Source organism: Streptopelia decaocto, assembly GCF_964273445.1.
Source record: "Streptopelia decaocto genome assembly, chromosome: 8".
NCBI classification, from domain to species: domain Eukaryota; kingdom Metazoa; phylum Chordata; class Aves; order Columbiformes; family Columbidae; genus Streptopelia; species Streptopelia decaocto.
Window position 1 is genome coordinate 4,851,974 of NC_138662.1, and position 14,824 is coordinate 4,866,797.

General features: G+C 60.7%; 1 protein-coding gene across 1 annotated transcript; it reads left to right on the plus strand.

The window, feature by feature from the left end:
* The first annotated feature begins 75 nt into the window (after positions 1–75).
* SEMA3G (semaphorin 3G) lies at positions 76–13,017 on the plus strand. Its single transcript, XM_082060102.1, has 16 exons — positions 76–189; positions 4,097–4,257; positions 5,237–5,299; positions 6,827–6,946; positions 7,561–7,651; positions 7,771–7,887; positions 8,119–8,261; positions 8,341–8,455; positions 8,568–8,637; positions 8,851–8,995; positions 9,271–9,502; positions 9,619–9,710; positions 9,979–10,020; positions 10,192–10,417; positions 10,972–11,111; positions 11,213–13,017. Exons 1-16 carry the CDS (start codon positions 96–98, stop codon positions 11,675–11,677), a joined length of 2,316 nt encoding a protein of 771 aa, XP_081916228.1. The 5' UTR covers positions 76–95; the 3' UTR covers positions 11,678–13,017.
* Positions 13,018–14,824: the final 1,807 nt, after the last annotated feature.

Sequence of the window (14,824 nt, forward strand, 5' to 3'; positions counted from 1 at the left end):
GGGGCGGCGGGGGCGTGCCGGGGCGGGCCGGGGGCGGTCGGATGGCGGCCCCATAAAAACTCGGTGCCACCGGCAGCCCCGGCAGCGGCGGCGGGATGCGGCTGTGGGTGTCGGTGTGGATGTGCTGGCTGGGGGCTGCGCTGCTGGCGGCGGGGCGCAGCCCACCCCGGCTCCGCCTGCCCTACCGCGGTGAGCCGGGCCGGGGCACCTGCTGCGGGGTGAGGGGGGTGATGGGAGGTGTCTGCCCAAACAGGGGTGTCCTCGGCTCCCCCCACGCGGGGGTTGGGAGGAGCCCCGGCTGTGGGCGCTGCGCCCTAAGTGCGGGTTTATAGAGGAGTTTATGCGGGGGGGCACCTTGTGCTTTCGGTGGGTGGCTGCTCGGCGTTGTCCCGTTTCACACGCGGGACGGTGGGAGCCCCCGAGGAGGAGGAACGGGGGGAGACGGGCGATGGGGCAGGGGAATGCACCGCCCCGCTGCTTCCCACGAGGGATCGTCTCCCACGTGGAGTGGGGGGAAACTGAGGCAGGGCGCTGTTCCAGCACTGGTGTGCTCTGGCACGTGGATTGGGTGGCCGCTGCGGTGCGTGGGTGCTCCCCTGGTGTGGGTATCCCCGTGGGTGCTCAGCACCCTGCCCGTGGCTGGGTGGGAGCCAGGCGGTCTCTCAGCTGCCCGGGGGGGTCCCTGGGTGCTGCTCAGCCTGGGCACCCCTGAGCCCTGCCGTGCTGGGAGGCGGCTGCTGGGGTGCCGGGGGGGCCCTTCGGGTGCTGTGCTGGGAGTGCTCGGTTTTAATTAAAACTCTCCCTGTGATCTTGCTCTGGCTCGCTGCATCCCCCGCTTTGCCAACTTAATCCACCGGCTGCTTCCAGCCAAACTTGACAGGAGTCTGGAGTGCCCCAATCTCCTTCTTCTTGCCTAAAAACAATGAACCTGCTCTTAGAAAAGTTAAAATAAAATAAATTGCATAATACATCTCTTTCCTCTTCTCAAAGAGTGGAGAGACCTGGGTTAGCCCAGCTCTCAGAGGGCCCCAGGACCTGCAGGGCACGTCCCTGTGCCAGGGGAGAGCTGCCACCTGCCCTGGTGCTGCCCGGGGGTCCCCTGGCCCTGGGGCAGGGGCTGGCAGTGTCCCTGGCTCTGTACTGGGGCTCCCTCCCTGCTACGTGGGGGAAACTGAGGCACGGAGTGGCCCCGCTGACCCTGGGAGGGAGCAGGAGCCTGGGATGGCTCCCGGCTCTGCCCTGTGGTGGGATCGGTGCCCTCAGGTGGGGCTTGGCAGCAAGGCTGGCAGGTTTGGGGGCCCGGCAGAGCTTGGTCGTGGGGCTCAGGGTTTGGCTGGGTATCTGAACCACTCCAGCCCAAAGTCGTGCTTTGCCATTCCCCAGGTGCAAGGGGCTCCCCAGGGCTGGGCGGGCTCCTCAGCCTCCCGTGGGGAGGGAGCAACCTTTTGAAGCTTTTTTCTTCTTCTTAAGCTGATTATTCTGTTCCTCTTCCAAATTGGAAACAGAAACTGAAATTTCCCATGAAACAAATTCTGCCACCGCCTTCTCCCTGGGGGGAAGAAAAAGAAAATGAAAATTTCAATTAAAACCATTAGACGCCTCTGAAATGAAAACTGGGGTGAAGTGAAGCTGCTTGCGCTTAGCTCGTTGGCTTGGACTGTGTGTGGCTGGTGGCTCAACATTTGGGGTAGCCATAGGGGAAGGTGTCACGCTATGGGTGCAGGGGTGGCTGTGTCCCCACCTCTTCTCTCTCTCACTTCAAGCTGCTCTTTTCCTTCTCCTTTGACTTCCAGCAGTGGCTTTTATAAGAGAGGAAAAAGCATTTTGCTACTGTGCATGAGGAGCATCACAGCACAGCCCGGTGCCCCCCGAGCTCTCCACTGTCTCCCCCAAAGGACCCCCATCCTGCAGTGGTGCTTGGGGGGTGGCTTCTATGGGACCCCCACCTTGGGGGTAAAGGGGTGCTGGGGATGGATGGAGCATGGCAGGGTGCTGCTCCCTGGGGAGGGGAAACCAGGGGAGGGGAAGGCGCCCAGAGCCTGTGTAACCTGAGGCGCAGGAGGAATTTGTTGGGGCTGGGGGAGTGGGGGAAGTCTTGCCTGAAACAATAAAAGGAGCTCAATGACTTCGCCAATGTTATTCTGAGCTGGGAAAATATTATTGCTGGGCAAGAATAGAAGGAGACGACAGCGTTTTCCTGTACCGGGCCTGGCGATACGGAAGGACCCAAGATGCTGAGAGGGCAAGGGGAGGAGGGGACCCCCCTGCGACATGGGGTGGAGGGGTCCCCGGTGCCTGATGTCAACTCTTCTTGCAGCACAGAAGTCTTCCTGGTGAGGATGGAGCCAGCGGGGCTGCATCCCTCCGCACCACCAGCATCACCAGTTAGGGCACTGGGACTTGAGTGACTTGGTGGGGATGGGAGCTGTGTGTGATGGGGTACAGGTGGCCATTCCCCCTTTGCGGATGGGTCTTGCTTCCCTTGTAGGTCCCAGAAGAAGCATTTCGTACCAGAATGGGATCATTGTGTCACTGGCCACCTTCTCACTGGAGGTGACAAACGTCCCCCCAGCAAGAGCAGGGTTTGGTACCCCAGTGCACTGGGCTGCTGGCCACTCTGCTTGTCCCACCACCACCTCCCCTCACATGGGGACATGCGTGGCGGATGCTCTGGCTGGGGGTTTCCCGGGGGTCAGCAGTGGCAGCTGGCAGCCTTCCCAGCGCAGGGTTTCTGGGGACACGGCTGTGCTCATCAGTGGTGCTTTGTCCTCCTCTGCCTGGTGGGTGCAATGGCTGGGACGGGGTTTCAGAGCCTCGTCAAGCTGAGCCGCTCCCTCTTGCCCTTTTCCTCTGTGGCGGCTGGGTGGGCGCCACCGTGCCGGGGTTTTCTGCTTGCTGACCCGAAAAGTCATTTCCCATTAGGAGCCAGTCATGCCACTGCCCCCGCATTGTCATCAGTGTGAGGGTCCTCTCTGCATCCTATGGGGTTTGGGCTTGGACCTGCTTTGGAAGCCTTGATCATCAGACCCTGTTGCTTTGGGATGAGATGTCTGTTCCAGGGATACAGTGTCCCTGTGCTGGTGCCTTTTTCCAAGCACTGTCACCATGCCGTGGTGGGAGGAAGCCTCCATGGCACTGGGGTCTGATGGTGGTAGTGGTGGGCTCTGTGTGTCTGTTTGCCCATGGCATTGGCTGGGTGCCTCCTATTGCGTCCCCAGCTCACACTCGGGGAGGACAGGACCTCTGCTCACCTCATGTCCACTCTCACTGTCTTCCTGGCTTCTGTGCGGGCCCGGCCCGGGGCTGGCAGCAGGCACAGCCTTTGCCAGGCTCTTGCAGAGCCCGACTTGCTGTGGCACAGCCATGGTATGACCTAGGGGTGGTTGAGCTGAACCTTGCCAGGGGTAAACTTGTCCAGGACCTTGTTGCCTGCTGGCTCTGTGGCTTTGTCCTTGCCTGGGAGGGAGAGCAGCACCCTGGGCTGGGGGAGGCTGGGTTGCTTGTGCCTCTGGGAAGGGATGGAAGTGGATGCTGCTGCTTGCAGTGTCTGGGAGCAGCTCTTCTGCTGGCCCCAGGATGGCTCCATGATGCTCAGAATCAGCAGCTCAGAGGGACACTGCTGCCTCTGCACCCATCACAGCCCTCTGGTCACTCCCTGAGAAAACTAGGACCCCTTGGTGTTGCCACTGAGGTGGGGGGCTGAGCATCCTTTCACATCTCCCAGGCAGGTGTGAAGGGTGTTCGGAGGCTGGGAGCCCCCACAGCACTTGTGGTTGTGTTACCCCACTCTGTTTTCCCTTGCCACAATGCCTGTTTGCCACAGCATCCTTCAATGGCTGGCCCTCAGGTGGAGAGGGCCTCAGGGTGCGAGAGAGCACTTACCTGTGGGATGTTATCCATCACTTGTCCCTCCTGTCCTCATGCTGAGTGGGCTGTGGGCTGGTGTTCAGGGGACCCCAGCGTGCACGGCAGGATGAACCACAGGCTTGAGGCAAGTGCTTGTACCCATGGCCAGGACGGGACATTTAAGGTGAGCAGTGCTTACCGAGCCGGGGCCGGGATGACTCCTCTTGGTGCTTTCCTCCCTCTCCGGCAGAACTTTTGGGGACCAACCGCTCCGTTCTCTTCTTTGGCCACCGAGGCTTCCTGGGATTCCGCTCCCTCTACTTGGATGAGTACCGCGACCGGCTCTTCATCGGGGGGAAGGATGTGCTCTACTCGCTGCTCCTGGACGGGGCCAGCGCGGATGCCAAGGAGGTGAGCTTGGTCCAGCTGAGCCCCTCGGGGTCTCTGTCCCCACCCCGTGCACCCCTCTCCCCTCTGAGCAGATGCTACCCGGCTGAGCCAGGCGAAGCCACCCTGAAACAAGACCTGCTCTAGGAATGGCCCTGTCTCAAGTGCCCCAAAATGCATCTGAAAACCTGGACTGCCTGGCAAGGGAGGGCTGGCCTTGATTGCTGTGGGCAATTAGTGATTAATCGTGGTTTGCAGCCGGTGGCACAGCCCACCACAGTCCTGGGTGCTGAGACCCCACTCTACTAAAAAGCTGTAATTGAAACAGTGAGTGCTCCCCAATGCCATCTGGGCATCCCCTTCATAGGCCACATATACAGCTGAAAGCCTGCAGAGACAAGGAGCTAACAGCATTCATCACTGCAATGAGCTGTGCCAGGACTCAGCTGGAAACGCCCCCAGACCTCTCCAAGCCTCTTGGTGGGAGAGGTGACAGACAAGAGCACCAATGCTGAGTGGTGATTCCCCTCTTCCTTCACCCTCTCCTCTACAACTTATTGGATTTTTTTTTAAACATGTCTCTGGGCCATTTCCAGCAGCAGAAAGTGGAGAAGGAAATGAGGTGCCCTCAGCATGCTGGGTCACTGCAACGGGGTCAAGGGCTTGTGTACCCAAGCTGCCCCTGGTCCAAGAGCTGTTGAAGGCTGTGGGGGACTTGGACTCCATCGCTCCTTACTGTCCCCATACCACCCACAAGTCCCCACCTTCCAGGCCAGTTCTGGCCATCCCCAGTGTGACCCTCCAAAACCAGCCCGGCTGTGGGCTGTGACCACTGGGGTGCATTGCCCAGGAAGGTGGGTCCTGCTGGGGCTCTGAGGAGCTGCTGGTCCCTCTCTCTGCTCCTCTCTCCATCCCTGTGCCATCAGCAGCCAGGGGACATGTGTTTGCACGGCTGAGCCCCTGCTGTCCCTGCTCCTGCTCCAACAGGTCCTTTGTGTTTCAGATCTACTGGCCTCCCCTCCCTGGGCAGACGGAGGAGTGTTTTCGGAAGGGGAAGGACCCAAGGGTGAGTCTCACCCATGTGTGCTCTGCCCTGAGCTGGAGGGGTCCCCTTGTGGGGCAGGGCTGTGCCATGTCACCTCATGGGAGATGGCCCTGGGGGGGGGTCACAGAACGGTTAATGCCAGAGCAGAGCAAGGGATTATCCCGGTGCATGAGGGAAACTGAGGCAAGGAGTTGGTTACCAAGCCTGGCCATGCGAGGTGCTTATTCTGGGCTCTGGCAATCTCATCTCTGGGGCTCCGCTCAGCCCCGTGATCGCAGAGCCGGGGTCAGCATGTCCCAAACATGGCTGTACCAAGTGAGCAGCAATAGCCGGGCTCGGAGACCGCAGCTCAGAGGCACTGAAAGCCCCATGCTCTGCTCCAGACCCCAACAGCGTGGTCTGGCCCATCCTGGCCACCTCTGATGGTGGGAAATGTGTAGCTGACTCAGGTTCAGCGACCTTGCTCACCAAACCTTGCCACTCTTTGCACCCCCCTGTTCAATATGAAACAGGACTATGGTGGGGAAAAAGTCCCCAAGGCTCCCCTGGCCCAGACGAATTGCTCCCGGGAGTCCCCCTCCTGCTCCGTGTGTTTATTTTACAAGCTCTCACCGACAGATTCAAGATGGGGCAGACTCGACCTTTTATTTTTCTTGAACATACATATTTTTTTTTTAGACATGCTATTTTAGAGGCTCTTTGCAAAGGGAAAATAAACAGCAGGGAGGCTGGGAACCCCCGGGGCAGCTCGGTGGCGGTGTTCCCAGCAGACGAGGGGCCTCGTGTCCTGCCGAGGGGGATGGTGGGGGCAGGCAGGACTGGCGCTGGCTGGGGGGAGCTGCCAAGCTAATGGTGGTGATGCCCGAGCAGAAGGATGGGAGCCCTTTCCCAGCAGGAACTGCCAGGACAGAAGTGGCAGGTCTGCGGCCCCGGGGGTGCCACTGCTGGTGGTCCCTGGTGGAAGGGGACAGCCCCAGACAGTAGAAATCGGGGCTGTTCTGGAGACAGCCGAGGATGCCTGTGGGTATCCGTCTTTGTCTCCTGCATTTCCTCCTTTTGTTTCATCCCTAGCGTGAGCAGGAACACGATGGGGAAGGATGTCCCTGCATCTGGTCACGTCCTGGGCGCTGGGAAAAGGACGGTCCCCCAGGGGACTGAGTGTAGGAGCTGCCACCAGGAGATGGCTCGGCAGGTGACCTTGCTGCCCTGGATGACACATGGGTGTCTGTGGGCAGGAGATACTCAGGTACCAGCCGGGCCATGCGTGGTTCCCCCAGGATGCTCTCAGCAGCAGGAGGACCAGTAAAAAGCCCCATCTTTTTGCAATGGGCTGGGGTCTCCCTAAATGAAGTCGGTGCCAGCCCTGTGGGTGGGTGCAAGCTGCCACCTCGCACCCCTGGCACCGGGGTGAAGGCAGAGAGCGTGGGTGCAGCCCAGGGAGCCAGGGCTGGGGCTCACCCATTGTTGTAGGGCCCCAGGCAGAGGCAGGGAGCTGGGGGTGGGCATCAAGCCCCCTGTGATCCTTTCCCTCCCCTGCTCTTCCCCCAGACCGACTGTGCCAACTACGTCCGCGTGCTGCACCCCTACAACCGGACCCACCTGCTGGCCTGCGGGACGGGCGCCTTCCACCCCGTCTGTGCCTTCATCTATGTGGGGCACCGCGGCGAGGTAGGGCAGCACCGTGGTGGGTGCCCACTCTGAGCATCCCTGACAGGGCACCCCCAGTAGTAGATCCCCACCTTCTGCCTCCTTCATGGGTGGCTTTGGGATGGCATGGGGATGCTGAATATGGTGTTTGCCCCATGCTGAATACTGGAGGGGGGCTGTCAGGAACCAGCTCCCTGTTGCCCCATCTCCCCCACCTTTCTGGCCTGGTATTGCCTTATCAGACATGTCCCCTGGGGCTGGTGTCCTGCCAGGGACTGTGGTATGGGTGGGGTTTCCTTCTCTTGCAGCTCATTGCTCATAAATCAGGTTGGCTGGGGTGGAAAGAGAGGTCCCCCATCCCCTCCTCACAGCTGGGCATTGTGCAGGCAAAGCCAAGCCTGCCCATACCACAGTGCCTCCGACCAGGAGATGGGCAAGCGTTGGGGCTGGTGGGTCCCTCTGGTTCCTGTGCATCCCCATAGCATCAGCCTTGCCCCAAAAAGCACAGATCCTACTCCCAGATGATCTCTTTGGGAGTGTTTGGGCTGTGGATGCAGGAACCAGCCCCAGCCCTGCGTGCCCAGGCACAGCCTGGGGACTCACCTGCCTGCTCCCTGCCTGTCCCCCTTGCCCAGCACACCTTCAGCCTGGAGCCCGCCAGCGTGGCGCCCGGCCGGGGCAGGTGCCCACTCGAGCCCAGCCGCGCCTTCGCCAGCACTGTCATCGGTGGGTTGTGCTCCTTGGGAACCAAGAGCCCTTGGGGTGCTGGGACTGGGGACGGTCCTGGTGCCAGTCCCTGTGTCAGCCGGGCTGGCTCTCAGCCCCGTGTCGAATGTCTTTGCCAGGTGGAGAGCTGTATGCTGGCCTCACCGCAGATTTCTTGGGCCGTGATCCCGGCATCTTCCGCAGCATGGGGACCCGCTCTGCCTTGCGCACTGAGGTGGACCAGCGCTTACTGAATGGTAACGGCTCCTCCTGGCCCTTTATCCCCCAAGCTGGGCTAATGCTGGGGACCAGGAGCCTTGAACACCCGCTGGCCATGGTGTGACATCCCCTGTGCTGGGGAAAGACACTGGGGCAGTGTAGCCTGGGGGGTTCTCCTGGTTCCCATCCAGCCTCAGTGTGGTGTGGGGGTCTGGAGGCAGCGGCTGTGCCCTCTCACCCCACCTGATGCAACCAACTCCCATTTGTAGACCCCAAATTCGTGGCAGTCCACTTGATCCCGGACAACAATGACAAGGACAATGACAAAGCCTACTTCTTCTTCACGGAGAAGGTGGTGGAGGCGGACAGCAAGGAGTATGCCATTGTCAGCCGGGTGGCACGGGTCTGCGTGGTGAGATGCTCGCAGGGACCGCATGGGACAGGGATGCGCCAAGTCACAGCAGTGGCCCTGATGTTTCCTCTCCCTGCAGAACGATGCTGGAGGCCAGAGGGTGCTGGTCAACAAGTGGAGTACCTTCAACAAAGCCCGGCTAGTGTGCTCTGTCCCCGGCCCTGGTGGTATTGACACTCACTTCGATGAGCTGGGTAAGGGGTGTGTGGAGCTAGGGACCTCACTGGGGGTGGACCCTTGGTTGGTGGCTCAGCAAGCTCCTGGGCTTCCAAGAGAACCTCCACAGCTTGGGTTTCTCATCCCCAGAGGATATCTTCCTGCTGAGGACAAAGGATGGGAAGAGCCCGGAGATCTATGCCCTCTTCAGCACCGTCAGGTGGGTGGTCCAGCCCCAGTCTCTGGGGACATACAGCTGCAGCCACCCATGACCCACCCTGTCACTGCCACCACATGGCTGGTGGCTGTTCCCCAGCCTCCCCCAGCTCTGCCCTGGTCTGTATGGAGATGTCAGCTCTCCCAGGTTCCCCACTGATGCCGCTGGCCGGCTCTGAGTGTGGCTCTGCTTACCCCATCCACTGTCTCCTTTCAGCCATGTCTTCCAGGGCTCTGCTGTCTGTGTGTACCGCATGGCTGACATCCGGGAGGTCTTCAACGGGCCCTTTGCCCACCGGGAGAGCCCCCACCACCAGTGGGGTGCCTACGAGGGCAGGGTGCCCTACCCACGGCCTGGCGTGGTGAGTGACCCCCCGGACCACCAGGTCCCCTTCGCTCCTCCGATTGCTCTTCTTGGAGGGTGATGGGGCTGATCCTCCATCTTCTCACCTGCTGGGATGGGCTCCCTGTGGAACCCACATGGGATGGCTGGGGAGCGAGGTCTGGGAAAGGGGTGAAGGAGATGGATCGCAAATGGGAAGGCAGGGAGGGACCCAAAGCAGCTCTGTGGGGTGGTGGAGGGGGAAGGAGGGTGCTGTGGTGGCCAGGCTGAGCTGGTGCCTTCTGGTCCCCACAGTGCCCCAGCAAGACCACCAACCAGCCCCGGCGGCAGTTCGGCACCACCAAGGACTTTCCTGACGAGGTGCTGCACTTTGCCCGTGCACACCCCCTTATGTACAAGCCCGTGTACCCCCGGCACCGCCGGCCCCTCCTGGTGAAGACCGACCTGCCCCACCGCCTGCACCAGCTCGTGGTGGACCGGGTGGAGGCTGAGGATGGGCAGCATGACGTCCTCTTCCTCGGGACAGGTGAGCAGCAGGAACGGTGCGCAGGGAGGAGCCCCGGCGCTGGGGCTACTAGTGGGCACGACGCAGGGGTGTGTGATGGCAGAGTGCTCACACCTCCAGCCTCCTCCTCCTCGCAGATGCCGGCTCGGTGCTGAAGGTGGTGGTCCTGCAGAAGACAAGCTCAGTCACAACTGAGGAAATTGTCCTGGAGGAGCTGCAGGTTTTCAAGGTGCCATTTGCTGCTCTGCATGCAAGGGAGGGAGGCAGCGGGGTGGGCTCAGGGTGGGGACGTGGCTATGGATGGATGTTGAGGGCTGTCATTGCACTATTGGGGACTGGGAGGTCTCACGGCTGTGAGGGCAGAGGGTGGCTGGGGGTGTTCTCACCCTCCCCAAAAGCATTCCCAGTGTGCCCCCAGAGCTCTGGCACCTCTGAATGAGCTGGGCTTTCCACGGTGAGGCTTTCACCAAGCTCACACCCACTTACCACCCCTGCAGGTGCCCGTGCCCATCACCCAGATGGAGATCTCTGTCAAACGTGTGAGTATGGATAAGGCTCAGCCATGGGGCTGAGGACATGGCAGGTGACCAGGAGGGACTGAGTGGTTGTCACCAGCCTCTCGAAGCCCACATGGTGCTTGCCCTGGGGATCCCCACTGGGGCTGTGCCCATGGGGGCTGCGGCATCACCATCCTGGTGCCGTTCCCCCAGCAAACACTCTACGTGGGCTCCAGCCTCGGGGTGGCCCAGGTGCGGCTGCACCGGTGTGAGACCTACGGTACAGCTTGTGCCGAGTGCTGCCTGGCCAGGGATCCCTACTGCGCCTGGGACGGCACCGCCTGCACCCACTACCAGCCCTCGGGTAAGCGCCGCCACCGCCGCCAGGACATCCGCCACGGCAATCCTGTGCACCAGTGTCTGGACCAGAACCTGACTGGTGAGAGACTGGGGGGGTCCACAGGGCTGAGGAGCTCATCCAGGTGTCCTGAGATTTTCAGGCATCCCCAGCCCTCAGCACACACAGGGACTTGTGGCCACAGAATCGTAGACTAATTTGAGTTGGAAGGGACGTTCAAAGCTCATTCAGTCCAACCCCCTGCAATAGGCAGGCACATCTTCACCCAGATCAGGTTGCTCAGAGCCCCGTCCAGCCTGGCCTGGGATGTCTCCAGGGATGGGGCATCTGCCACCTCTCTGGGCAACCTGGGCCAGTATTTTACCACACTCATTGTAAAAAAAATTCTTCCTCATGTCCTGCCTGAATCTCCTGTCCTTTAGTTTAAAACCATTACCCCAGGTGGGCTGGGGCACCCTTGTCTCTGTGTCCCTTAGACCAAGGGTGCCCCAAGGGAAGGTGGGTGTTGTCTGTCCCCAGGGAGAGGGGGAGAAGGGGACTGAAGCCACACAGTGGCCCTGGGCAGGGGGTGACACCCAGGTACGTGGAAGCCTGGCTGTGCCCTCCCCATGAGCCTACGTCTGTCTGTGCCGCAGTGGATGATTTTGAGAACGTTGAAGAGAAGGTGCTGTATGGGGCAGAGGAGAACAGCACCTTCCTGGAGTGCACCCCCCGCTCCCCGCAGGCCACCGTGCAGTGGTTTGTCCAGAGACCCCCTGACGAGCAGCGGGATGAGGTGAGGCTCCCCCCATGCCTGCTGTGCTCACCCTGTGAGGACATAGGGGGGATGTGGGGCCAGATCTGGACCCCTGCCCCCAACCTTGTGGTGGCCGATAGGTGAAGACAGACGAGCGGATCCTGCAGACAGAGCAAGGGCTGCTCTTCCGCAAGCTGCACCGCCACGACGCTGGCATCTACTACTGCAAGACCCTGGAGCACGGCTTCACACAGACAGTGGCCAAGACAGCCCTGGAGGTGCTCACCAGTGAGCAGCTGGCACACACCGACCCCTGGGAGCGGGGGGACGAACCCCTGCGCCCACTTTGCTCTGAGCCCCGGCTGGTGCCGCAGGCTCCCAAAACCTGGTTCAAGGACATCATGCACCTCATCAGCTCCCAAAACCTGCGGCGGGTGGAGGAGTACTGTGCCCGCCTCTGGTGCAGCAGCCGCCCCCACCACCGCAAGAGCAAGCTGGCCCACACCAAGCACGCCCTGGCCGGCGTGGATGTGGGCAGGAAGGGACGGGCGGCCAAACCCCACGGGGAGAAAAACCGCGTGCCCCGGCAAGCGGTGGCTACTTAGGGCAGGGAAATGGCTGTGGGGCGGCTGGGGATGAGGACAGGCTCCCCATGCTGCTGGTTGCCATGAGGGACTCCTGTCCGGGCGGGTGCCTCGCAATGGGGCCAGACTCGTCCCTCTGTCCCCCCCAACTGTGGTGGACATGACGCCAGGGCTGGCTCCTGGGCAGGTCTCTGTCACCCTCTGTGGCTGCAGGGCTATCTCCGAAATGGCCGGTGTGCTGGTATGCATCAGCCCCACAGCTGGGTGCTGTGGTGGGTGTGGGGCCACTGTCACTGAGGTGGGCTGGGGCTCGGCAGGCGCCGTGCCACCGCAATGCCATCACCCCGGGAGCTTGCTGGCTTTCCACAAATAAAGACGCTGAGCCTGGCGCCGTGGGGAGCGGTTGACAGCTCCAGGCTCTTGCAACGGGGCCTGGGAAAGATGACGCCTGCTCTCATGGGGGGGCAAAAAACTGAGAATCAGCTCAATAAGCTTCCATGCCCAGGATGAGCCCCACTGTCCACTGCACCTGGGGAGCCAGAGCCATGTCATGTGTACCCAGGGGAACAGGGCTCCACCAAGCTGTCCCTGTGGCACCAGGATGTGCTCAGCAGTGCCAGCCTGTGTGTGGGTCCAGCTCCCCACTTCTCCCCCACCCCCCCAGCCACAGACCGTTTTAGGGATGGGCAGGATCAGGGAGGAAAGTAAATGGCTGTGGGCAGGTTAGACCCGTTCCTGGGTAAACACGGGAGAGGCACCGATGCCAACACTGTCAGTGTGCCCAGGTGGGAGCGGGGACATACAGAAGAAGGTGGCCCCAGCGCAGTTTGGGGGGCTGCACGCCAGCCTGGGTGTGTTTCTGGTAGTTGGTGGCCCTGCAGGGCTGGGTGGGACAAGGCTGGTTTTGGAGGGCTCGATGCTGCCTGGTGGAGGTAAACCAGCCCCCAGGGCTTCCCCCAAGTGCAGGGGTTGGGGGGTGGGTGTGTGGGAAGCCCCCAGCTGCCAGCACCATCCCAGGCTGCCGGCAAGCTGCTCACTGGCTTTTCTCACCCGACATGAGCTCACTGGCCTCAGTGGTCAGCGCAGGGCGATAAGGATCTCCCCCTTCCTGAGTCTGGGCAGCCCCACACAATGGTGTGAACTGCAGTGCTGCCGGGACCAGCATTGTTCGGAGGCAGAGGAACGGGAAAGAAAAATAATAATAATAATAATTAAACCCCCTAAATAGCTCACACAAAGCCTGGTCATGATATCATCCCTCCTCCCTGTGTGTGCGTGTGTTTGTGCTGCAGTAGCAGAGCACCACAGCTCACTGCGGTGCCTTTGTTGGGGGCAAAGTCCCCAGCAGCGCTGCCCTGTCCCACGGTGTGCCCATGGAGATGAGCTGCGAGTCCCAACCCTCTGCTTCAGCTCCTTGTCCCACCTCTCTGCTAAGTCGGGTCACTGCATGGGGTGCCTCCTGCGGTGGGAGAGCTGCAGTGGGGTTGGCGGGTCAGGACACGTCCTGCTGGGAGGGGAGCAGAGCTGGCAGCAGGGATTTACGGGCCAGACTGGAGCCAAGCACGTGGATCTGGTTAATTGTGAGCCTAGGGGGTGCAGAGGTGAAAAGCAACAAGTAGAGACAAGGAGGGACAAAGAGGCAGAAGTCTGATTCCTCAGGGCCTGGATTTAATGGCTCTGGAGCAATGAGCCACGCCACTGAGACGCCTGCGCCCCATTGCCTCTGAGTGACCCCCGTGCTCGGCAGAGCAGGGGCTGGGCTGCCCGTCCCGGGGGGGCAGCGGGAGAGGTCCCGGGGCCTCTGCTGCCTGCAGGACCTGGCCCTGAGCTGCGGCAGAGGCTGGAGGTGACAGCGGGGCCAGCGATGTTCCAAATGGAGCAGGAATGAAGAAAAGGAACCAGCCCCAAGGGCCTTCCCATCCTCGTAAACCTCTGTAAATCTCTGCAGCCGCTGAACCTGTCCCTTCTGGGTAGGTTTACATCAGTAGGGCTTGAGAAAGGCTTTTGTCACGGGCTCTGCGCAGCTCACATTCCAGCCATGTCCCTCATGACAACCAGCCAACAGAGGCAGCCTCGGTCCCTAGAAATTTCCAGGGGTTGAATGGACATGAACGTGTCCTCACCTGCACAGAGGGGTGGAAGGAGACAGCTTTGGTGGGCAGGTACAAGCACTGTTGCCCCCCTGGGTGTTGGTGCTGCTGTCCAGGCCCTATCCCTGGGGCAGACGTAGGGCGAGAGGAGTGTTGGGGGACAGGGCGTGCGTGGGAACGGCCGCAGAACAAAGCTGTGGGGCGGGGGGACAGGAGCAGCCATGGATCCGGCTCCTATTTTTAGCCACTTCCTACGGAAGAGCAGTGGAGGGGCGCCCACTCGCCCAAAGCTGCGTAAGCGGAGCTGCTGGTGAAACAGAAATAAACTTAACAGCAGAGTCAGTTATACTGTTAAGCGGCATTCTTTATTTTATCAGCATTGGGGAACATTTGGGATCATCCTCCAAGAGTGATCCAGCGACTGGATGCTCTTGTGTTGCTTATATTCACATCATTATTACATACGCATTACAATTTTCGAAAACTTTGACATACGTCTATACTAAGAAACAATTGATGATGTTAGTTAAAATTGTTCAGCTTCTTACTTACCTCTATTAATTATTAGGTAAATACAAACTAAGCACTCTGCTTCTAAACAATGTATCACTTAATCTTCTGTCTCCCTCTTGTCATGCAGAAGGATCTGAAACTTGAAAAATAGCCCCTCATTTTGCAGGTGGTCAGAAAGCATTTATAATGTCAATCGGTTAATGATGAGTACGTCTTTTATAACTTAATCACAGTATACATGAATTTGGCACCTTCTCTTCACTGGCAGGGCCAGGGCAGGTCCGGCTGGGCCCAGCCTCGCTGGGAGCCCTCAGACCTCACCGTGGGGCAGCCCAGCCCCCCACCACAGGCCCAGGTTCCCCACCACAGGCCGCAGGGGCTGCCCTCGGCTACCGAGGCTCAGGCCCGGGCTAGAGCACCCGCGGAGCTCTGCGTCCCGGGGACGAAGGCCCAGGACAGGGCGGAGACAGGCCGGGGCCCCCGGGTCCTTTGTGGCGCCGCCACCGCCGACCCCCCCGCTCGGGACCGATGTGGCGCGACGCGCGCTGACGTCCCGCGGTGTCGC

What these genes read in the sequence shown, in the direction of transcription:
- SEMA3G (XM_082060102.1), top strand. Translation starts at nt 96, where the DNA reads ATGCGGCTGTGGGTGTCGGTGTGGATGTGCTGGCTGGGGGCTGCGCTG. An exon ending in CACTCACTTCGATGAGCTGG is followed by an intron (nt 8,456 to 8,567) that starts GTAAGGGGTGTG and finishes TCTCATCCCCAG; the next exon opens with AGGATATCTTCCTGCTGAGG. An exon ending in CGTCCTCTTCCTCGGGACAG is followed by an intron (nt 9,503 to 9,618) that starts GTGAGCAGCAGG and finishes TCCTCCTCGCAG; the next exon opens with ATGCCGGCTCGGTGCTGAAG.